The sequence below is a fragment of the Haliotis cracherodii genome, unplaced genomic scaffold (genome assembly GCF_022045235.1).
Source record: "Haliotis cracherodii isolate W230 unplaced genomic scaffold, xgHalCrac1.p SCAF_4, whole genome shotgun sequence".
Lineage (NCBI taxonomy): Eukaryota > Metazoa > Mollusca > Gastropoda > Lepetellida > Haliotidae > Haliotis > Haliotis cracherodii.
In genome coordinates, this window is record NW_027266297.1 from 35,075,945 (window position 1) to 35,101,265 (window position 25,321).

Below are 25,321 nucleotides of genomic sequence, written 5' to 3' on the forward strand. Positions count from 1 at the left end.
GTGGGCACAGGTGACCTATTAGTCTGCCCCAACACCTCAGCGTGCAGAGCGGCAACCCTTGGTGCCAGGATTCACAGAAATCATGAACCATGATCTGTCAGCACTACACGGTGCTAGAGGGCTTCACCAAGGTGGTAAACATCTGTTATGCATTACTTAGGGGTTTCCACAATGTTGAAGCTGAAGTGCCGTGATACAACCGAGAAAGTGTCCAGAGCAGCATTAATTAAGCGTAGTGACAGCTGTGAGAGGAGCACCTTGGGTAATTACTGCAGTCAGTCGCCTAATGTCACTGTCACTACAAACTGATGATAAGCCTATCACACAATCATGCTTTTGTTCGTTTGTATGTTGTTTAACGCTCCACTCAGCACATATGACAGCTGCCTGTACATAATCAAGTCTGGACCAGACAATCCTGTGATCAATATGGTGAGCAACAATCCACACAGTCAGGGTATGAGACATACCGGGAAGATGTTAACAGAGCCAAGACTGCACTTGAGAGAATTTTAGAGCATTACAATACATGGCTGAGCAGTGATCATAAATAGCATTGTCAAGATTATTGATCAAAGAATGCGACCAGTCAGCCATACTGAAATTCCCATTTGATGCCTTTAACTGACTTACACTAACAAACATCCAAACAAAGTTTCTGCTGTATCTATCAAACCATCAAAGAGAAGAAGTAAAATAATGTTAAAGGCTTAAGTTTATGAACACTGATGCGAACACCGGCTTTTGAGGCCATGTGAGCTGAAAAATCAAAATTTTGTGAAAAGAGGTGAGTGAGTTTGGTTTAATGTTGCTTTGAACATTTGAACAGTACTTGGAGCACAAGTGGCCCAGTCGTCTAAGGTGCCGCAATTGGCTGAGCTGTGTTGCGTCCCTTTGGCATGCCAGGAACCTATGATTGTGATCCTGGTTTGCCCTGATTGTGTTTCTAGGTTTGTCAGCAATTCACCAACGTGGTAATCGTCTTAGACCTGCATGACTTCAGGCTTTCCTCCCACATTAAGCTTACACGCCGTGACATAACTGGAAAACTTTTCAAAGCATCTTTAAACACAATTCACTCACTCACTCACTCGAACAGTACTCTAGTTTTACTGGTATATCACAGCATGTCCACTTGATGCGGGAGGAAAGCCAGGAGCGGTGAAGATCTTACCATTACATTTACCAGTTTGGTGAAACAATAGAGCAATGGTCTGGTGCTGACAAACCTAGAAACATAATAATAGCGAACTGGGATTCAAACCCACCATCAAAGGGATACATTTCCACACTGTGGGGCCGTTGGGTTTCTAAGCCTAGTGGTTATAGCGTTCGCTCGTCACTCCGAAAACACGGATTCTATTCCTGACCTGGGTACAATGTGTGAAGCCCATTTCTGGTGCTCCCTGCCATGATATTGCTGGAATATTGCTAAAAGCAGTTTAAACCTCACTACTTCACTCACTCACATTTCCACACAGTGAATTGCGGGCACCAGTGTCCCCAATGAGTAAGAGAATAAGAATAAACTGGCAACACACATCCTTACAAATGTAATCCTACAACAATTTGTACCCCTGACATCTTTATGGTCGGCATGTCACATCAGTCTCTGTCAAAATGTCATTAAATGTCTTCAAAACTTGAGCATACCCACAGCCTTGTTCCATATCTGCCTAAAAGTTTTAACTCAAAAGAAAGAACCATCAAGTTCTGGAAACATATTCCACTGAATTGGGTCTACAAGAAATATGACTCAGATGTAATTAATTCTCCATAGTGCTCCTTTGCTATATATCCCAGCAACCACTGGGTCAGCCTGAGCCAGATGCCATGTAGACACAAGCAAACCATAAAATAGGAGCAAATTGGGTTAAATTCCAGAAAGCTTTCAGTGGCATGGCGTCAGGAACGGTTGCCTTGTCTGCGTGGCCGAGCACTTGATTTCCTTTGGAAGGCTCGCATTGATTAGATAAACATGTCCTCGAAAAAAACACAATTTGTTGAGAAATGGGCCATTGTTGTTTTGGCATCAGATGTCAATCTATAGTTAAGGCTGATTGAAAAGCTCCATCTGAATGACAGCCAGATATATCATAATTGAACAGATGACCTTGGGTTACTCCTCCAAGATTGTTTGTATATAAAATATTTCATGATAGGAATTCCACAGTTCAAATCATTCATACATACATGAGAAAATAAGGCAATGATTATTTTCGATAAGATTACCCGGTAGTAATTCCTTTCATGTAGATGAAAATGATGATCAAATTTCGTTTTGGAGTGAGTGAATCTTATTATATACTGAGTTTTCCGAAGTTGAGATAAGTGATATTTTCATTGCAGTGAACATAACACTTGATATTTCATTGCAGTGAACATAACACTTGATATTTCACTTCTGTGAACATAACACTTAGATGGAACTAATGTCTTACAAGAGCAACCTCCCCTCAAATTGTCTCCCTTTATCTTAAATGTCTAGCCCGTTTACTAACTGTTGACTTCCTTTTTACGTTAGTTCCACATTGACAAGGCAAAATAATGACAGATGTTCATTTATGGAGTTAATATCGCTTCATGCCATTTGTTATTCTCTTGAAAATATTTCGTAATATACTGTCAATATTTCAATTAATTCGTCAATCGAGACTGAGTTTCTAGGGCTTTGGTCCAGCCCAACAATGAAGCACATATGTAGCACATGTGGTCTCCCCTTAGGCAAATGACTTTGCTTGAAATATCCCTCTGTTGACTCAGCAGTGAATGGGTACCAGGCAAGACGAGATAGTAATGTGACTGCCTCACAGGCAGCTTGGGTTGTATACTCCCCAGGGAGTTGAGAATGAAAATCGAGTGCACACTGATCCATTGACCGGGGTAATAATGTCCCGCTTTCAGCATGCAGTAGGGTGTGGATCTGGCACATTATTACTATGCAAGTTGTTACCATCATGACGGTAAACAGGGCGTTGGGGTAGACTAGTGTTTAAAGTGTTCGCTCCTCACGCCGAAGACCCGGGTTCAATTCCCCACATGGATACAATGTGTGAAGCCCATTTCTGGTGTAAAACGGCGTAAAACACTACTCACTCACTCATAACGGTTAACCTGAGGCACAATGACGCAGCCAGGTCACAGTCTGTACATCACTTGATTCTCATTAGTCAGCTCCTACCACAAGTATTCAATCCACGGGACCTTTTCCGCCATGACACCCCCACAGAGGATTTATCTGATACCAACGGCTCATTCATTACATTTATTTTTTCCATAATATCCTGATCGACACAGCCATTGACATGACATTCTGGAGTAAACATTATTTGGAAGTCCACTTTCCAAGATTGTATGCTCTGTTTTTCATAGCTGTTTGTCCAAAAAGTTTGTAAAAGTAGGCCTTGGAGAAATAAGCAAAACACCATCCCTACATTTGCGACACTAAAATGTGTAAATTCTAGCTGAAATTGTATGTGTTACCATGGAATTATTCTGACAACATATTCAGAATTGGGCATAGAATTGTAATCATTCCCAGTGGGATCCAAAACATGCAGACATACAGTCTAGTTTCATCCTGTAGAAATGACAGTCACTAGAACAGCTCTAGGCTTTGGTTTTCCTTAAATGACTAAAAAATAGGTATCCATGGCAACGAGATGTCACAAATGTTCCTGAAATCTCTCTTACTACAGTGAGCCAGCCACTTGGTGTAAACCTTTGCTCTTCAATTGCATTCTTTGAACATAAAATGGAGGACTATGCCACTGGCAGGTTTGATTCACGTTAATCAAAATCTCTTTGCCTATGTACTCTATGTATATGAAAATAGACGTTCATGATTACCCGAATTTAACAAATACCAGGTACACATGGTACTACTTCAATAACAATGTCTAGACGTACGAGGCCACCACATCCCTGGAGACGAGTCTCTCTTTAAGTTGCATGTACTTTACATTTTAACAAATCAGGTATTTCTTTTAGGAAACCCTGTGAGGGCTAGAATTGGCCTTCAGCAACCCATGCTTGTTGTAATAAGCGACTAATGGGATCTGGGCCCACTTGCACAAAGCGATCTTAGCGCTAAGATGATCGTAACTCCCATACTTTAACATAGGCTTACAATAGTCTTAGCACTAAGATCGCTTTGTGCAAGTGGGCCCTGGTGGGCAGCTCGCTAAGACCGATGCTTATGACGTCAATCATTGGATTGTCTGGCCAAGACTCGATTATTTACAGACCGCCGTCATATAAGTAAAACGTTACTGAGTGTGACATTAAAAAAAAATGAACCTAAATAATTCCATTGATGATGGAGTACGATTCCTTAAGAATCCCTGCACTGTATTGTGTATCCTATCACGACCTCCATCATATGCACATTGTATCTCAGTTGTATCCCACCAGAGCTAACGCTTCACTGATGTTCATTCAAGATATTTAGCTAAATTAGGGAAGATACTCACCATTATATCGGCGTCTTCAAAGTTGTCTGAGTCAACTCTACGTTGGGCATTTCGTTGCTTGTCTAGTGAGAGGAAACTCCGCACATCAGGGCTAAAATAATGAAATGACAACCAGAATAAGCAAAAGGTTCATTTATACCAGTGAGCAATAACCACAGTATTCATCCCAAACACTCACGCACATACAACACAAGTTAAACACCAGGAATATTCACATATTCAACATCTGTTGCCAAGACTATAGCTCTAGTTTCCTGCTATTCCCATGATATTAACTCCTTCCATAGCAACTCAGACAATGGATCACTTGTCTTTTCCATTTTGACAGCAACTCCTTCAGACAATGCATAGACCCTGTTTTGTGCCTATTTTAACATACAATGAATTTTGTTGTATTAACCCATCCATGCCCTTTCCAACACAGCCCTACATTTCTCCTGTTTTGATGCATAATCTTATCAATAATCAGATGAAATATACATACTGAAAAATTAAGACCTTCTCAGCATCATAATGGTAATTATAATATAGATTTTGTAGTATGCCAGTGATAACTGAAACGAAATTTGGAGAACAAAATTCATTATGTAAATTTAAGCCCAGCATACAAATATTTCTGCTGAATGGATGGATTTGAATATTGGATATGCTTCTGATTAATAACCCTGCAGTATACACAACCACCACCAATGACAACACTCACCGCTGTTGAAATGTCAAGGAGAAGAGGGGTAATATTACCATCTACATGTTGGTCATAAAATGTACAAAGTGTGTCTTAATGTATACATCCGGTCCTTGACAGGTGCCCCCTCATTATAACACACTGAATGGGAAACAAAATGTGGACCCATTCACATGGTAGTAATTAACTGAAACAGTAATACTTTCACAGTGCAATTTATGGGCATAAATGCACTTGTGATATGTATGACGCCTTGGTCGGTGATGATACAAGTCGTCACAAGCACATTTCACTGACACATTGGGATGAAATATGTGTTTCGAAACTACTGGCGCCGAGAAACAAATCTACGTCAAATTAATATTTTGTTCTTCCCAAGGTGAAGATACAGAGAGTTTGATTATTATAACAAAATTTTAAATGAAAATATGAAGTGTTTCTTATTATGATGTTTTCTCTTGCAGGTGAATTGCTTTACTCAGCAATATTCCAAGCTATATGATGGCAGTCTGTAAATAATCAAGTCTGGACCAGACAATTCAGTGACTGAAATCATGAGCATCTACGCAATTGGGATATGATGACACACTTAACTAGGTCTTCAGCAACCGATGCTTCCCGTAAAAGGTGACTATTCTTGTCGTAAGAGGCGACTTATGGGATCAGGTGGTCAGACTTGCTGACTTGGTTGATGCATGTCATCGTATCCCAACTGTGTGGATCAATGCTCATGATGTCAATCACTGGATTGTCTGGTCCAATTTCGATTATTTACAGACCGCCGTCATATAGCTAGAATACTGCTGAGTGCAGCATTAAACAACAAACAAACTAACATCAACTGACCACCCCATCCTGTTAGTCACCTCTTATGACAAGCATGGGTTGCTGAAGATCAAGTCTATCTTCGATCTTCACTTGGCCTTCATATTCCCTATTATTAGCTAAGCTTACCTGGGCCAATAAACTTTTATTTGTTCGGCCAGAGATTCTTTTTGTCATAGCTGACATCTGCATTTTTAAAAACTGGATCAAGGAATGTTTTTTCTATCTGTAGAGAAGGGGAAATATTAATGAATTCACAGTCTTTAGTGCCATCATCTGATTAAAGGTTTGCTTTTGGTCATATTTATTGGAAGACAAAGGGAGGTAAGTTTAAAAGATGATTTTTACACGGAATTATCACAAAATAATTTTGCATTTATGATATGTCGGCAAAAAAATAATGAGTGTAAATTTCAGATTATTTTTTCTTTCCAATTGGAAAAAAAGGGTCAATAGATCTGAATCAAAATAAATAAAAAACACAATGGCCCAATGAAATAATGTTACCAGACATTTTTGCAGACTGATTTTAGTGAACCTTACCAATGATGACAAAACAAAGTAAATCTTCTTGAGTGAGTGAGTATGGTTTTATGCCTCTTTTAGCAATATTACAGCAATATCTCAGTGGGGAACACCAGAAACAGGCATTACCCATTTTACCCATCGAACCCGGGCCTTCGGAGCGACAAGTTAAAAATTTCACCACAAGGCTACCTCCCTGCCCCTTGCTTCTCCTTGAGAGTTTCTTGAAACACTTTATGACTCTCTCCTTACTGCTCTGTACAATCCAGCTGCCAGACAACTGACTAGGCCTTTTGACAGTGTTTGACATTGAAATTTATTGTCTTCATGACTTAACAAAAAGGAAATGTCAATGATGATATTAATCTTGTTTTGAAAGTTGTGAATATTTTCAGTTGTAATGGTTTAAAAGATGAATAATGACTCATATTTTTCAGTTTATACAGATGAATACATATTGTGAAACCTGTTATTGGGACACACTGGTCTTGGGTGAGATTTGTCTTAATTTTGAGATTCTTTGCTTGATTGATAAATCACGTAGTCATGTTACGTTTATTATATTTTGACGTTTCAAACAGAAATTGTTGGGATGGTGGGGTTTCCAAACCAACAAGGTCATTGTAACAATAATCACCAGAGAGATAATCTGTTATATTCAGTGCTGAGTTTGCTGTGGGTTATACTATCTAAGAACAGATCAATCTGCTGTAGTTGCAAAGTGTAAACTGCAACATCTGCCACTGTTAATGGGGTATACTGCTTCAACAGTGTGTAATCTCAGTGACTAAGCTGCAGAACACAGGGAAAATTGTAGCCAAATACTTTAACCTTTAGCCTGCTGAATTATTTTCACACTTCTTACCCCTGCCTGCTGGATTAATTTTAGCATAAGGCGCTCTAAAGAGGGTGGGTGATTTCAAACAGTCGGTGCCTCATTAAACAAGGGCCAATTGAAGAAATATTTTGCACATTTATTCCTGATAGAAAACTACACAATTCTATATAAAAATATCCTGGTGTTTTCAATCATACCAAGGTTAAGACCAAAGCGAACACAAAATTTGTAAATTTTCTTGAACTTACCTGAATTGCGTTATTGAAGGTGGTTTGCATTTCATGCTAGGAACCCTCTAATATCGTAACATTTTTGCAAATTGATTTCAATAATCATATCTCCGATATCTTAATTTTAATTGAGTAAAAATTCGGGTTTTATAATCGGCATATATCAGCGCGATGGTAAATTATGAACCATTTCAGTGAATTTATTATCTAAACGTTAAACGGAAAAATAACTTAATTTTCGAGGTCATCATGTTGGTTGCAGAAATACGAATATTCGGGTTAATCTGACGTGTCATGTTATAAAATTTGCAGGAAACAATCAATGACTTATAAATATCCTCTAATTCTAATTTCAAGAGTTTTGGTTGAATATTTATGATATACAAAAATAAACAACCCGTGTCATGATGCTAGCAGACGTCCTAAAATCAAACATGGCTCGCTTCGCCCGACCTCCGCATAACTTATTGCTATTTTAATATCAACAAAGTTTACATTGCCTTTATAAATATAACTTGGCGAAAGTTGACGATCTTCTCAATCGAAGAATGTTTTATTCGTCATATTCCAATAAATATGACGAGAGAAAAATGAAAATAAAGATCGTGAATTCTGACAGCACTATTTCAGGGGTTGTCTGCTGATAAGCTTTCGAAACAAAACAATTACAGTAAATTTTGAAATAGTTCGCCTATCACATACAGCAAAAATATAAGTCGATACACAGTATCAGTAATCACCACTAACATGAAATAAAAATGTGACTTTGACGATATAATTCGCGTATTAGTTAATCCGTTTGACCTTGCATGCTCCCGTGACCCGGAAACGGTAGACGATAAATCAACATGCCACATGCAAGTTTCTCGGTATCTTTTATTTGAACTTCTGTTGATATTTAAGAATCACCATTCAATGTTGTGAATATAAATGGGACATGATTCATATTTCTGCGATGTACATGCTGATAAGTTTCACTACAACAAGTGTATCCCACGTAATACGTCTATGGATATCTTCGATCAGCAAGATCACCCTCAACAACAGGTGCGCGAAAATGGGCTTGACAAAACGTGTTTCAAAATAACATCCCCGCGTTGCTGAATATGATAGGGTATATATAAGCAATAAAATTCTACGTACATATTTTCGGTGTTAGTTCCACATTACATTTAGGATAGTTTTCCTTTCAGGAATACATTCATAGATTCTAGCATGATTTTAGAACAGTTTCACGAAGGATTTCTAAATTTATTCCAAAAATATGAAGACCCTCATGATTGCGCATTGATGATAGATTTGTAATTGTTTAATTATTTACAGCTGTTTACAGGTTTTAAAATTTTAAGTTATATTTAATAGTTATTTTTCCCACAATGATGGTGTGTGGGGACAGTAAATATTAGTCTTTGCATCAGCACAGTGTAACTGATCAAACTTCAATTATTATCTTTAGTTTAAACATATTTATTCAACAATTATTATCTTGCACTCTGAAAATCAACTATGTGAATAAGTAACTCTCTGATGTCATCATTTTAATTTTAGTATTCCATGAATAATGAATAAATCAGATCCTTAACATATACATACTAAACTCATATGGACATTAATCTTGTGCATTATGTGGTTTGTTTCCAAATAAAACAATTCTGAAATATAATTTAATAGGAATTAATTTAATTTAATTACAGTAACAGTACTTGTAACAGTACATGACATTTTTGTTTGTTTAATCACAAGAACCATGGTGGCACATAAGCTGGTAAGTTTGCCATAGGTTTCTTAGAAAATGCTATCTCAGTCTTCTGGTTGGAATGAAAAGAAACATGCCTGTGTACATGTTTACCCTTGCCAGATGTATTTTTTCCAGTCAGCCAATCCATTACTTTTGTTCACCTTTCTGGTCTATTTTATACATACAGGTACTGCTTCCAACCTGTTTTTTCTTTGTATGCAATCACAGTATCACAACTTCCTCAGCTGGTGAGTATAAAAGTTCCCCTGTCATCATGAAAAAAGAATGATAAAGGAAAGTCATATTTTCATTCAAAAACATATCTGTCTTTCCTTGAATACTCTTTGTCTAAGTGCCAGAAATGTCAGTGTCATAAAAAAAATTAAAAAATATTTTCATAAGCCCTAAAGGACTTTTCTTAGATAGACCTAGATCTAAGTCAAACCATGTGACTAGTTAGGTAGAGCCCTCATTTCTGAGGTGTCCATATTTTTCACATTGTTAGGACTAAACATGATCCGTGTAGATCTGCCTGTTTTGTTATGTAAAACAAATTCTTGTCTTAAAAAATGAGAAAAGGAATCATTCAGACGAAATTTTTTTTTATCCCATTGATTCACGAAAATCAGTTGAAATGTACAGTGGTGACTTTTGTACCCAAAATTTCTAGTAATTTGTTACCCAAATGGGTATGTGATTTTGTAGATCTACCTAGAATTATTTCAAAGATATACATTAATTTGGTGTCTTAAACTTAACATAATATCACTTTCCTATCAAAACAATTCATTCTAACTTAGGTTTAACCAACTTAACTGGCCTCTCCTTCAGTGACAAGACGTCAATTTTCTCTCAAAACTAAACAATCAATATCAAGGATCACAGTCATAATCATATTTGGAACTTGATGAAATATTTTATTATGTGTTCTGTTCATATACATGAAAACATAAATATAATTATAGATCTATTGTCTTATTTTCTTAGGTACAACTTCACAAAGTATTTTGGGTACAATTTAATTTGTTTTGGGTACAAAATCACACATATATATAAATGGGAGCCTAGAATCTATATATATTTACACTACCTCGTTGTGTACCAAAATGTTATCGGTTCAGAGGACGGGAGGTTTTCAGAAAGTTTTCAACAACATCTTTAATATTTAAATTGTTCTTTTTGTAATGTTAGACCAATAACAATATTATGTTATTATCATGGCATATCAATATGTTGGATCGCTCTCCGTTGCGTTCGTTTATAGAAAATATTTTAAAATTAAAATCATCGAGTGTGAAATCCATTACGGTTTCGGATTTAGACTTACACATTTGATGGCGACAATCACGAAGAAATATCAAACAAATAAGAGTGAAGACTGCTCTCCAGATCAATAAATAGTAAATAGTTGACGAAAAATAGTAAATTATGTATTTTCTTTTGAATTTGAATCTATTTCGGAATTTCTTTATGATAGCTTACCAACTTTTGCATATTTTGCTTCCATTTGTCACATGCGGTACGTGCTTCCGGTTTCAGAAATGTTAGCTAAAATTGCAAGTATTTTGATTATTTCTCGTAAAATGCATTATTTTGCTATTGAATGGTTTACCTAGGATGTATATCAGTTTAGATTTTGCGTATCATCCAATATTTGTCATTTTTCGCAGTGTTTGTTGACTTTGTTCAACTCAACAAATCGCGAGTTAGGCCACGCCCAAACGTATCACTGACGTTTGTCGCCTTGTCAATGTGTTGGAAAGTTTATCAAACGAAATCATTTGCAAACTCTTTAAAAATGAAATTCTTTTTACAAAGATTTATATATGCGTGTCAATAATTCTAGAAAATTAAGTTAGATGTAACAAAATGATTGTAATAGTCTAACGGGATAACTATTCATGTGGAGTTGTTTGTTTACCGCCGTTGCCATGATCGTACAAGTTCCATCCAATCGATGATGTTACGATTCAGATTGTTTTTGTTTACAATTAGTTACACCGAAAGTTGCTAATGTTTAGAAATAAAGGAACATGAGTGTTTTCCTTTCGTCAGCAAACAAAAAATTATGATCGAATAGGAAAAATGATGAAATTATAAAGAAAATATCGGACTGCATGCCTCTTAACGTGAAGTGCCAAAAGTCAACAATGGCCGTTCCTGGTAGTTGTGTGCCGAGAAGTTTGGCCGAAACTTTTTTAACTCGCGATATTTTCTTTTTGAGGTAAATAAATGACTGAACGTTTTGATATTGAGCAAGATGAGCATTTATGCATGTCATACGTAATTTAAATGTTACGCAAAGCCTTCTTGGTAAATAGATATGACGAGTTTTATTTTGGGGTGTTGTTATGCTATTCGCCTGTCGAATGGGTTCGACATCAGATGCACGGGGGATGGACACCTCTGTCGAATGGGTTCGACGTTAGCGTGCAGAGCTTTAATAGCTTCAAAATATGATTAATGACATTATTCAATCATTCCAAAATTGTAACTTGAAACAGCTACCAATCAAGTGTGATCGACCTCAGCAAAACCTGTTGTCCTACCCATCAACTCACTCGCTCACAGACACGCACTCGCTCACCCACCTGCATGCCAACCCACCAACACACAGACCCACCCACAAACTCACTCAAACACATGCATGCCAGCCTACCCACACACAGACCCACCCATCAACTCACTCACTCACTCACAGACACTCACCCACCTGCATGCCAGCCCACCCACACACAGACCCACCCACCAACTCACTCACTCACCCACCTGCATGCCAGCCCACCCACCAACAGACCCACCCACCAACTCACTCACTCAACCACCTGCATGCCAGCCCACCCACAAACAGACCCACCCACCAACTCACTCACTCACAAACACTCACCCACTTAAAAGGCCAGCCCACCCACACACAGACCCACCCACCAACTCACTCACTCACAGACACCCACCCACCTGCATGCCAGCCCACCCACACACAGACCCACCCACCAACTCACTCACTCACCCACCTGCATGCCAGTCCACCCACACACAGACCCACCCACCAACTCACTCACTCACCCACCTGCATGCCAGTCCACCCACACACAGACCCACCCATCAACTCACTCACTCACCCACCTGCATGCCAGTCCACCCACACACAGACCCACCCACCAACTCACTCACCCACCTGCATGCCAGCCCACCTACACACAGACCCACCCACCAACTCACTCACTCACCCATCTGTATGCCAGCCCACCTACACACAGACCCACCCACCAACTCACTCACTCACAGACACTCACCCACCTGCATGCCAGTCCACCCACACACAGACCCACCCACCAACTCACTCACTCACCCACTTGCATGCCAGCCCACCCACACACAGACCCACCCACCAACTCACTCACCCACCTGCATGCCAGCCCACCTACACACAGACCCACCCACCAACTCACTCACTCACCCATCTGTATGCCAGCCCACCCACACACAGACCCACCCACCAACTCACTCACTCACAGACACTCACCCACCTGCATGCCAGCCCACCCACACACAGACCCCCGTTACACTATCAAAAACTTTGGCAAAGTTTTTGACAGACTTTGATGGAAAAGAAACCGAGATCATATTTCTCGTCAAACTTTGATCAAATGTTGATTTGATTTAACCTAACAGAATGCAAAGAACATTTACTCCTTTTCAACTGGAAGTGCATAGAGTCAAGTCAAAATGAGCCACCTATTTTGGACAGACGAGATGTTGGAAGAATTAATTAATTTAGTTGAACAACGAGCAATTCTCGGGACCAAATATGCCTTTGCCTACCTCAACGCCGCCTTCTCAACATGGCCATACACAAAATACATTCGTCAGTAGCATCCTTCTTGGCAAGATAATTACCGCCAAAACTTTGACGGCCTGTCAAAAACTTTGATGAGTGTAAACAGCCAAACTTGGACCACAAAAACAAGTTTTTGATCAAAGTTTTTGATAGTGTAACAGGGGGTTTGAATTGGATCTAAAGCTGCCTTCATGAATATTTCAGTTGTATCCCAGCAGCCAAAGTGGTTGGAGGGCATGAAGGGATGCCTGCAGGAGACGTGTCTGCCCATGAGAAAGTCCTGGGAAGATGCCAGGTTAGAACTGGTCTTCGGAAACCCAAGCTTGTTGTAAGATTCTACAGGATCGGGTGGTCAGACTCGCTGACTTCGTTGATGCATGTCATCATATCCCAATTGTATGGATTGATGCTCATGATATCAATCACTGGATTGTCTGATTCAGACTCAATTATTTTCAGACCACCATCATATAGCTGGAATATTGCTGAGTGCGGCATTAAACAACAAACAAACAAACAAACAAACAAACAAACAAACAAACAAACAAACCCATGAGCAAGGTCAAGTGATGACAAACCAAGCATCTTGATTGGGATTCAGAAGATGATAGAAAAACAGTGGGAATATGATATTCACCAGAATATTAGGCTCATTGTTAATAATGATTCTTGTTTTCATAATAATATTCATTGCATAATTCGGTTTTTATGTAACTCGTAATTTCTATCTCTCCAGAAAATATCCAAATCCAAACATAACGACAATGTGTACAAAAAGCATGACCATTGTTTTTTTCAGACACGCAGTACAATAAAAACAGATCTATCTTGGTTTGTCCGAATCAGCCAATCCTAGCTGAGTGTATGTGAGGAAATCAAGGGCAGGTCGGACAACGTACAGCACACTAGAAGGTTCAAGGTCGTTTCTGTTCCCCCCATGAAGGTCGCAACCAATCCAAGAACAATAAAAGTTAAGCTACATTTACATCTAGGATGCATTCTGGGACATGGTATACCCCATGCCATGATATTGCTGGAACATTGCTAAAATGCATTGTAAAAACTTACTCACTCACTCTTTGGTACAAATCATATCATCAAATGATCAAACATATCCATCAAAATAAGCATATTCTGATCACCACCTGATAATACAGATCCCAAAGAGTCCAAACAAAATACATCAAACGGAAATAACAACTTGTTAGCTAATTTTAGCAAAAGCTGTTAGATTTTTGTCCTACTTCAAATCATAATCATTACCATAAAAAGTATACCATGTTTTTAAACCACAGCCTGAAGCTTAAAACATTCATCATATAACCACTACTCAACAGGTGCGTCTTGAAATAGACTTTCTAATTAAGTAGAACATGACACTCATTCTTTAATTAGCCATCATTGACAGATCTCTCAATCTCTCCCACAACTTTTTGTCCATGGTGATAGAGTGGTAGATCGTGAAATCAACATGTCCCTGTATGGTCGTGCTCCTAGACTCCAGCGTGAGAGCCCCTCAGGGCTGACGCAATGACCTGCACGTTTGTCTCTAATCATGTTGTTAGCTGAACATGTCGAGAGACAAAGGCCTCAATCACTTGAAGGATAATGGTTTTATAACAAACTTAACTGCGACTTTAGGCAGTTCAGTAAATGAACACTGTCAGAGTTTTTAAAGATTCTGCAGGAAAATGAGATAAACAGTGTAAGCAGGGAAGTAGTAGTGGCTCGGGTGGTATTTCCTATTTCCGCTCCGTAAAGGAGAAATAACTCTATTTACAACTTATTACAAGTGAAAATCATCATTGTTCTTCAATTGTCAATTGTTTCATGTTTATAAATAACTGTTTTTGCTTTATTATCACCCTGCTTCAATAAGTGCCCCCTCCACAACCACCTTATAGTCTAATCTGTAAGCAATCTTTAACAAGCACCCCTACGAAGTCTGAAAATTACTTGATGATCTGTATTTTTGGTTTATATTACACATTTCTCTAATAGAAAACTAGATTGTCTGGTTCAGATGCTATTATTTATATACTGCCGTCATAGAGTTGGAATATTGCTGAGTGCGGCGTTTAACAACAAACAAACAAATCTCATAGAAAACAGAAGCTTAAAAGGGACATTATTGCCTAGCAACTACTATTTAAAAAGATTGGTTTCATCGACGTTTGAAATGTTTGTTCACAACCGCTTGATCACTGACAAAAAACTTAACCTGTTGTGTATTGTTTTAATAAGCGCCACCATAATTCAAATTTCTAAGCGCAATTTTCTTAAAGCAGTGGCTCCACTTATTAATTATCAACATACAGTAAAATACAGTCAGTGAAGAACCCTTTGGGTCAGGTACCCATCTTGCAGGAAATGTCTGTTAGAAAGGTCTTACACATGTGCATATGTAGATCCAGAAGACATTTCTAACATACATGGATATGTATATCCCGATATTTGCCATCCCAACAATTTCACTGGGAAGAGTACCATCCATACTAAGGAGGTCTCACTGTATCCAAGGCAAGAAGACAATTTCATTTACTACATACACTCTGGCTTTGTCAAGCGGGTACAATGACACACGTACAACATCAACCTGATCCAATTCCCTTTTCATACGCCTTTTGGAAAATTGTTACCAATTCCGTGAAACACATGATCACAGGTAAATAGTGCCAACAAACCAAGGATTGGGCCATATTTGGAATAATTTCAGTGAGCTAATGAGTGTTGGTTGATGCTGTGTGAAGTAACATTTCAGGGCCTTGATCCACAAAGCGTTCTAGTACTACAACATTCACGAGCCTACGATAACTGTAGAGTAACATGAGGTAATAACGCTGTGAAAGCTCTGTGGATCGGCACCCAATAACGTCAGCGACAGACGCCATGAATTGGCTTCACATTGTCCCCCACTATTCACTAGATTATTCCATCACCCTTGCTTGGTTCTGAACCCAGGGCTTGTGAATATGGCCAACTAAGGGACACAACTCTGCATGCTGTCCCATTCAAATGATCACCATCAAGCTACTTACTGTTGGCACACATTTTTATGAGAGATCAGCTGTTGAATAAATTCATCTAGACCCTCCCTTCGATGACGAATAAATTCCGGATCCAAATTTCCAAATATTTTCTTTCCAGGGAGCTTCAGGTTTGCATCAGGATACAATCTTCGAATCTGCAAAACAAAGAAAGGGTATTATCATTCAAGCTGAGGTTTATTGGTAGTTTTAGGTCCACAGTAACGATGAATGATCAATCATATCTGGACCCTTTTCCACAATGTAAGACTACCACAGGTCAACGTTCACCAAAGGGTCTTACGACAATCACTGTGGAAAGAAAGATATATGCCGCTGTTGAGTGTGACACACACAGCAAAATGAAACAGAGTATAATATGCCCTGTTACTATTTCACACATATTTTTGTTGATTTTATTTATCACTTTGTATAATATATTTAAAGATTTGCTTAAAACGTCTTTATTTTGCTCTTTGACATGTTCGATGCTGACCCGTTGTCGAAATGTGTGTCCGAGAATTTTATTTTCAATAACATCGCGGGAAATAGTGAATAATTTTTTAATTTATAGATAAAAAATGATTAATTGAAATGGAATACGTATTTCAGACATTGTGAAATGTGACAGATTTAATAAATGAATGATATTACAGGTAGATCTAGGTCCATAAAAATATATACTATTTTGACGTGACGTGAGATAAACACATATTGATGATTTGAGATTTGCCGAGCGCGTTCCCCGCCTCGGCCTCGGTTAAACGGCTCATCGTCTATAACGCCCACCAATTATTTGGACCCCATTGGTAGCATTGTAGCGAGGGACCACTGTATCCCTGAAGGGAATGTGTCTAATGTGCTAGGGCTGGGATGGGTAATTCGGGTACCCAGGTCGGGTGGGTACTAAGTAGGACCTGGGTACCCACAGGACTACTCGGACCCGTGTTTATTCACGTGATTTTATTGTTTAATGGCAAAAACTTATCTAGAACTCTATGGTTTCACTACAAGTCACTAATGTTCGTAATTCTTTCTGACTATGCACCCAGTCATTCTGACTTTTCATATCTTTGAATAAACATATAACTTGAGTCAAATTCAGTGTATGCATGACCAGATTGTTTAATACATGTATCTAAATGCGTTTTGCAAGTGCTATGGTAAGAAAATGCCTAGAGACCTACAGAGGGTACCCTGGTAGGGTCGGGTAATAGGGGGTTGGGTACCCGGGTAGCAAATTCGGACTCGTCCCAGCCCTATAATGTGCCCTGTCTGAGTGTCACACACAGACAATGTACCCCTGTGAAGTGTGATATACAAAGCTTAATGTACCCATCTTTTCAAGTCAAATCTGGCTGAAACAAGGCACACCGATAACAGAAGTAGTTGCATTTGAAATTACAATCTAACCTAAAAACTAACAAACTTTAACAAGTAGTTTATTTGGGATAGTGAAGTACAGATTCTTGTGATTTTTTTTGGTTTTTTTCCTGTTGTGGAAGCCTCGGTGGCTGAGTGGGTTAGATTGCTGTCTTTGTGTGCTGGCGATTAGGTCTCACCATGGCAGTGTGGGTTCAAATCCCAGACGACTCAACCCAAAAAAGTATTTGAATCTGTACTTTTATACTAAGAAAGTGTTATCCACAATTTTACATTTTGTTACATTTGACCACTTTTTTTTGATAAAACATCTATGCTAACATCTTAATTATTCACATGAAGGTCAAACACAGGATATTCCCCTCATCAAAAAAAGTTAGTTACCTGAACAATGATTTGTCAGAAAATGTCAACATTACTTTCCTGACAGAGAGCGCTGGATTATTAAACAAGAGACAAAAGTCCATGTGACAAATTGTTGGTAATTTTGACTCTCCATGCATGAAAGAACAAAAGTGATCTACGTCATACCTTGGCATTAAGCTGAAGGTGAGCCTACAGAGACACAGCCTGGGGCCGGGCTGTGTAGCTAGGTCAATACGATCGTCACTCTGACAAGCAATTATTTCTCACGAGGTCACCACAGCCAACCAAATGAGTACCTTGTTTGTGACACATGAATAATATAGAGATTTCATCTCTCTAGGCCAGAAGGCATAGTATTAATAAAACTATTGCCCTCACTGACATGAAGTCTGGTTCATAAAAATAACAACTTTCACATTGTAGAACACAACAGTGTTATAGAAAACATGTACTGACTCAATTTAGTATTCAGGTAGAAAAGACTATAACAGAGTTATAAATTATTATTGTTACTATGAACACATCTGGGCCCACTTGCACAAAGCGATCTTAGCGCTAAGATGATCGTAACTCCCATACTTTAACATAGGCTTACGATAGTCTTAGCGCTAAGATCACTTTGTGCAAGGGGACCCTGGTGTCCATGAAAAAAAGGGTAGCTGGATTGGGTGGTCAAGTTTGGAGATTTGATAGAGGGCCATCATGCGGATCGATGCTCATTATATCTATCATTGGTTGGTTGGTTCAGACTTGATTATTTGTAGGGTGTCGTCATATAGTTGGAATATGGCTGAGCGTGGCAAGACTGTCTTGCTTGACAACGGTATAAGGATCTATACCGAAATGTCGCTTTTTACAGTATTAAAGAAATGTTATCCATAAAATTGTGTCTACCTTATTAAAGTGTTATGTTACACATAGAATTTATCTATTATTCTACAGGGATAACAAAGATTGGAAGTTTGTGAGTGAATGATGTGTCCCAGTGGTCTGTATCAGCACATATGTACAGCTCTATCACAACAGCTAACTAGTGGTCAGTAAAGAGGACATCCCACCACATACTGGAGTGAGTGAGTGAATGATGTGTCCCTGTGGCCTGTATCAGCACATATGTACAGCTCTATCACAACAGCTAACATGTTGGGTAAACTAGTGGTCAATAGAGAGGACACCGCACCACATACTGGAGTGAGTGAGTGAATGATATGTCCCTGTGGCCTGTATCAGCACATATGTACAGCTCTATCACAACAGCTAACATGTTGGGTAAACTAGTGGTCAATAGAGAGGACACCGCACCACATACTGGAGTGAGTGAGTGAATGATATGTCCCTGTGGCCTGTATCAGCACATATGTACAGCTCTAACACTACAGCTAACATGTTGCGTAAACTAGTGGTCAGTAGAGAGGACATCGCACCACATACTGGAGTGAGTGAGTGAGTTGGATTTAACGCCGCTTTTAACAGTATTCCAGTTACATCACAGCGTGTCAGCTTAATGTGGGAGGAAAGCCCGAAGTGATGCAGATCTCAGACGTTTACCACTTCGGTGAAACCCACGACCACATACTGGAGGTAGGGTGGCACAGACTGAAAACTTAGTGTGTTTGTCTGTGTTAGTGTGTGTTAGTGTGTGTCTGTGTTAGTGTGTTAGTGTGTGTGTGTTAGTGTGTGTGTGTGTGTGGCTGCTTGTACTAGTACGGACTGATGCTGATTTTATAGTGCTATCCCACTGAGATACCATGTTGCAGTTAAACATGGATACCCCACTTAGACACAGTATTCTGACTCCGAGATGACCAGTTCTTGTTTTAGCCCGTTAATGCCGAGTGCCTGGCAGGGTAACAACAAGTACCATCATTTAATGTCTTTTGGTATGATGTGGCCGGGGATTGATCCCTGACCTTCTGCTCTCCGGGCAGACGCTCTATCCACTGATAATGGAGGCGGTCAGAAACTGAACAAAACAATATACCGTATTCGACTTAATAAGCGCCCAGGGCGCTCTCAAAATTAGAAATAGGGACTCTTATTTTGGTGGAAAAAAACAGAGTTGAAAGATAAATTTCGTGGTTTATGCTGACAGCCTGAAATGTTTATATACGACAGATATATTTTTCCAGAATTTACTGCCCATAATTAAGGGTGCATATAACACACGAGTGCGTATTATACACGAATAAATAAGTCTTGTGTACATTGATCAATCGGAAGGGGTGCTAATTGGGATTGTTCACAAGCCAATATATTAATAAATATCGCCGTGGGCGCTTATTAGAGCGGGGCGCTTATTACGTCGAATACGGTAATGTAAGTGTAGTAGTAAACACATTCTTTGTGCTTGTAATGAAATTCTTTCAATATATTATTTATGGTAGACAATATTTAATAACAAACAATCTGAAGATCAATAAACTTGGGGAAGAGATATAAAACATAATATCAATCATACTATCAAAAACAGTCTAGGAAAACAAATACATACAGCGATCCCTCGCTACATTGCTACCTTATAATTGATGATCTGTGGTTTAACTGACTCGGAGTCGTAGGGGGTAGATGACCAACACAACAGTGGATGCTCGGCCTACCTAACATGATCTATGCTACACACTGTACATCAGAGTTTAAAAAAGATTAAAATATAGTAGTGTTTATGATAAATAGTGTAGGAAAAGGGGGACAAAAAACAGATTTATCAAGTGTTATCCGCGGTAAAAAACTCTGCCATTTTTGTTTGATCCTACTAATGAAGCCACATGTGACAGCATCACTATTGAACAATAGGAAAAATAGCTCAAAATAAGCAGAAACATTCCCCTGCTTACATTTGTATGGTTTAATATGATTAAACCTTGAAATTGAATATCAAAGAGGTGCATAAATGTTGCAAATTGGACATCAACATGGAAAAAGTACTCAAAAAATAGAAGTTCCATAAAGGCATGCGACAACCTCATCAGTGACATCCGTCTGAGCCACCTTTCAGCTAACACGTATATTGTAACTACTTTGGTAATTAAACTTTACATATACTTACAAATGCATTTAATTCAAGCCCCCCAAACCCTGTTATTTTTACGAGGCTACAAAAATGGCATCTGGAAAACTTAGAAACCGTTACTTAATATAGAGCTTGTGCACTTCCCTTGCCGACATGGCAAAAGGTGTCGGGTATACTGCATTCTTGCAGATATATAAGCCACTTGGTCAATACAAATTTGAACAAATTGTGATAAAACATCTCTAGACACGATGATTTACTATTTAAATTGTCCTTCCTTTCCAAGGCATCGTTTTATATGCAGAGATTCAACTAATGTTTGTATTTTCTTGTAAACTACTCCAGAAAAAGCAATTAATCAGCTGTACACACGTTTTCTCGAAATCTACTGGTGATTCAGTCAAAACTACCAAAGTGATATGACTTCAAAGAATTTTGATGCAATGGTCGGAAGAAATGATATGTGAAATTATTATTTTATCAGGAACAATATATTCCGATATCGTGTTATTTCAGTTGCAGCCTTTACTACAGATATTCAAAATTATAAGAACCATAAGCGTAGTACTTTCGTACAGGTGTTTGCTACAGCCTGATATTTATTATGTACGGAACAATTTGACCAGTCGCCATTGCAAAAACGTAATGTTGACATATAATAGTCAAATTGCCACAAATATGACTTTTTATGAGTCAAAGTATGGCATTTATGATATATGTATCTATTCTCTGGCAACTAAAGTTCGCTTCAAGGCATCAATAGCGGCAATCAATAATCTGATCGTGGTTTCGGTAAATAACGGTGAGTTGGGGGTAATCTGACGATCAGTTCACACACGATTTCTCCGAAATTTATGTAAACAATATTGAATGAAATTTTGAATAAAATGTATAATATACATTACAAACATATGTCCAGATATACAATGAATGTTTTTTACAACCAGATAATGTAAAAGGCAGGATTAATTTGCATACTTCAGTTGGGATTTGTTGCCTGGTAATTCTGGTGTTACAAGCTCATGGTGATTAGTTGGTAATATTATTTGCATGGGAAAAAACACTGTGTCAGTGTAAAACTTGAGTTTATTAAAAATGTATGTAAAGTTTGAGAGCCCTGTATTACCGTGCGTTTTAACCGATTTAGGACTATATTGAAGGGGGCAATACGAGGAAACACTGTGTGTATATATATATATATATATACTACTCAACTTTTGATAGGGATATTGTTATATCTCTCCATGATACACAAACCTGATTTTCATGATACCGTATTAATTTAATAAGCGCCCAGGGGCTCTTATTAGAATATTATTTTGGTGGAAAAAACAGTTGAAAGATAAATTTCGTGGTTTATGCTGATGGTCTGAACTGTTTATACACGACAGATATATTTTTCCAGAATTTAATTTTGATAAGTCTTGTGTAAATTGATCAATCGGATGGGGTGCTAATTGGGATTGTTCACTAGCCAATATATTAGTAAATATCGCTGTGGGCGCTTATTACGTCGAATACGGTATGTCAAGTGTATCATTAAATATATCTGACATATCTGATTATCCCTATCAAAAGTAGTATATATCATTTAATCAAAGAAGTGAAAGGTTACACTATCCACCTGAACATGATACTACAAGGATTCCAAGTCAGAATCAAGTTACTTACAGACTTGTGCTTTGGTAAGTAAACACTTTACCAACCAAAATATTACAATAAGAGACCCGTGGAGATCCGGGGTAGAATAGGTCTTCAGCAACCCATACTTGCCGTAAAAGGTGACTATGCTTTTCGTAGGAAGCGACTAACGGGATCGGGTGGTTAGGCTTACTGACTTGGTTGATCGTATCCCATTTGCGAGGATCGATTCACATGTTATCAATCACTTGATTGTCAGGTCCAGACTCAATTTTCTACAGACTGCTGTCATGTAGCTGGAATATCGCTGAGAGCGGCATTAAACAACAAACAACAACAACTACAATAAGACACTGAACTGATAGAAGGTGCATGAACAATTACAAACACAAAAACTTACATTCAAGCTTTACTTTAGTAATTTCCACTGCAAAGTGAACAAGATGATTGACACAACGTGTTGAACGACGACAACTGTCCCCGATGTCACATATCGATACAACCTGAGAGTCTATCATTTCTAACATCTGGACCTGACACTCGATTACACACACTGACGGTGTTCACAGGTCGCATGTCACCAGCACATCATGCACAAGGTCATGGTCGATAGTTTTGTTGTGACGAACACCTTCAATACCTGCCAGGCAGATGACAGGGATTTGAAGTGTGTGTATTCTGTATTGACAGTACTGATATGGTAGGTTTTGTTTGTTGTTTAATGCAGCACTCAGCAACATTCCAGCGATATGCCGGCAGTCTGTAAATAATGCAGCTGTATGACAGCGGCCTGTAAACAATCCAGCTTAGACCATGTAATACAGTGATTGGTATTGTAAGCATCAATCCATGCAGGTCTCAGACGTTTACCACTTCGGTGAAACCCACGAGCACGGTTATGATGCTGACACACCTAGAAACATAATTGGGGTGAACCGGGATTCGAACCCACAATCATAGGTGTCTGGCGTGCCCAAGGGACGCCACTCTGCACAGCGAATCGCGGCGCCTTAGATGACTGGGCCACCCGTGTCCCCCTAACTGTGAGTGAGTGGTTGAGTAAGTGATAGAGTTAGTGATAGATTGAGTGAAAGTGTGACAATGTAAGGGTGGGGCTGAAAGTAGTTTGACACTGTAAGGGTGGGGCTGAAAGTAGTTTGACACTGTAAGGGTGGGGCTAGAAGTAGTCTGACACTGTTAGGGTGGGGCTGAAAGTAGTGTGACACTGTAAGGGTGGGGCTGAAAGTAGTGTGACAATGTAAGGGTGGGGCTAGAAGTAGTGTGACACTGTTAGGGTGGCGCTGAAAGTAGTGTGACACTGTAAGGGTGGGGCTGAAAGTAGTGTGACAATGTAAGGGTGGGGCTAGAAGTAGTGTGACACTGTTAGGGTGGGGCTGAAAGTAGTGTGACACTGTAAGGGTGGGGCTGAAAGTAGTTTGACACTGTTAGGGTGGGGCTGAAAGTAGTGTGACACTGTAAGGGTGGGGCTGAAAGTAGTTTGACACTGTTAGGGTGGGGCTGAAAGTAGTGTGACACTGTTAGGGTGGGGCTGAAAGTAGTGTGACACTGTAAGGGTGGGTCTGAATGTAGTGTGACACTGTAAGGGTGGGGCTGAAAGTAGTTTGACACTGTTAGGGTGGGGCTGAAAGTAGTGTGACACTGTAAGGGTGGGGCTGAAAGTAGTTTGACACTGTTAGGGTGGGGCTGAAAGTAGTGTGACACTGTAAGGGTGGGTCTGAATGTAGTGTGACACTGTAAGGGTGGGGCTGAATGTAGTGTGACACTGTAAGGGTGGGGCTGAAAGTAGTGTGACAATGTAAGGGTGGGGCTGAAAGTAGTGTGACAATGTAAGGGTGGGGCTGAAAGTAGTGTGACACTGTTAGGGTGGGGCTGAAAGTAGTTTGACACTGTAAGGGTGGGGCTGAAAGTAGTTTGACACTGTTAGGGTGGGGCTGAAAGTAGTGTGACAATGTAAGGGTGGGGCTGAAAGTAGTGTGACAATGTAAGGGTGGGGCTGAAAGTAGTGTGACACTGTTAGGGTGGGGCTGAAAGTAGTTTGACACTGTTAGGGTGGGGCTGAAAGTAGTGTGACACTGTAAGGGTGGGGCTGAAAGTAGTTTGACACTGTTAGGGTGGGGCTGAAAGTAGTGTGACACTGTTAGGGTGGGGCTGAAAGTAGTGTGACACTGTAAGGGTGGGTCTGAATGTAGTGTGACACTGTAAGGGTGGGGCTGAAAGTAGTTTGACACTGTTAGGGTGGGGCTGAAAGTAGTGTGACACTGTAAGGGTGGGGCTGAAAGTAGTTTGACACTGTTTGGGTGGGGCTGAAAGTAGTGTGACACTGTAAGGGTGGGTCTGAATGTAGTGTGACAATGTAAGGGTGGGGCTGAATGTAGTGTGACACTGTAAGGGTGGGGCTGAAAGTAGTGTGACAATGTAAGGGTGGGGCTGAAAGTAGTGTGACAATGTAAGGGTGGGGCTGAAAGTAGTGTGACACTGTTAGGGTGGGGCTGAAAGTAGTGTGACAATGTAAGGGTGGGGCTGAAAGTAGTGTGACAATGTAAGGGTGGGGCTGAAAGTAGTTTGACACTGTTAGGGTGGGGCTGAAAGTAGTGTGACACTGTTAGGGTGGGGCTGAAAGTAGTTTGACACTGTAAGGGTGGGGCCGAAAGTAGTGTGACACTGTAAGGGTGGGGCTGAAAGTAGTGTGACACTGTAAGGGTGGGGCTGAAAGTAGTTTG

The 25,321-nt window shown here is 39.4% G+C and overlaps 1 protein-coding gene across 1 annotated transcript in view; it reads right to left on the reverse strand.

Annotated features, from left to right (window-relative positions):
* LOC139480405 (serine/threonine-protein kinase Sgk1-like) overlaps positions 1-25,321 on the reverse strand; it is a 140,277-nt gene that overhangs the window by 40,702 nt on the left and 74,254 nt on the right. The window contains exons 4-5 of the mRNA XM_071263470.1: positions 16,193-16,338; positions 4,473-4,563 (exon numbers count right to left, since the gene is read on the reverse strand). Of these exons, the coding sequence (XP_071119571.1) occupies positions 4,473-4,563; positions 16,193-16,338 (237 nt within the window). The remainder of the gene's footprint in view (positions 1-4,472; positions 4,564-16,192; positions 16,339-25,321) is intronic.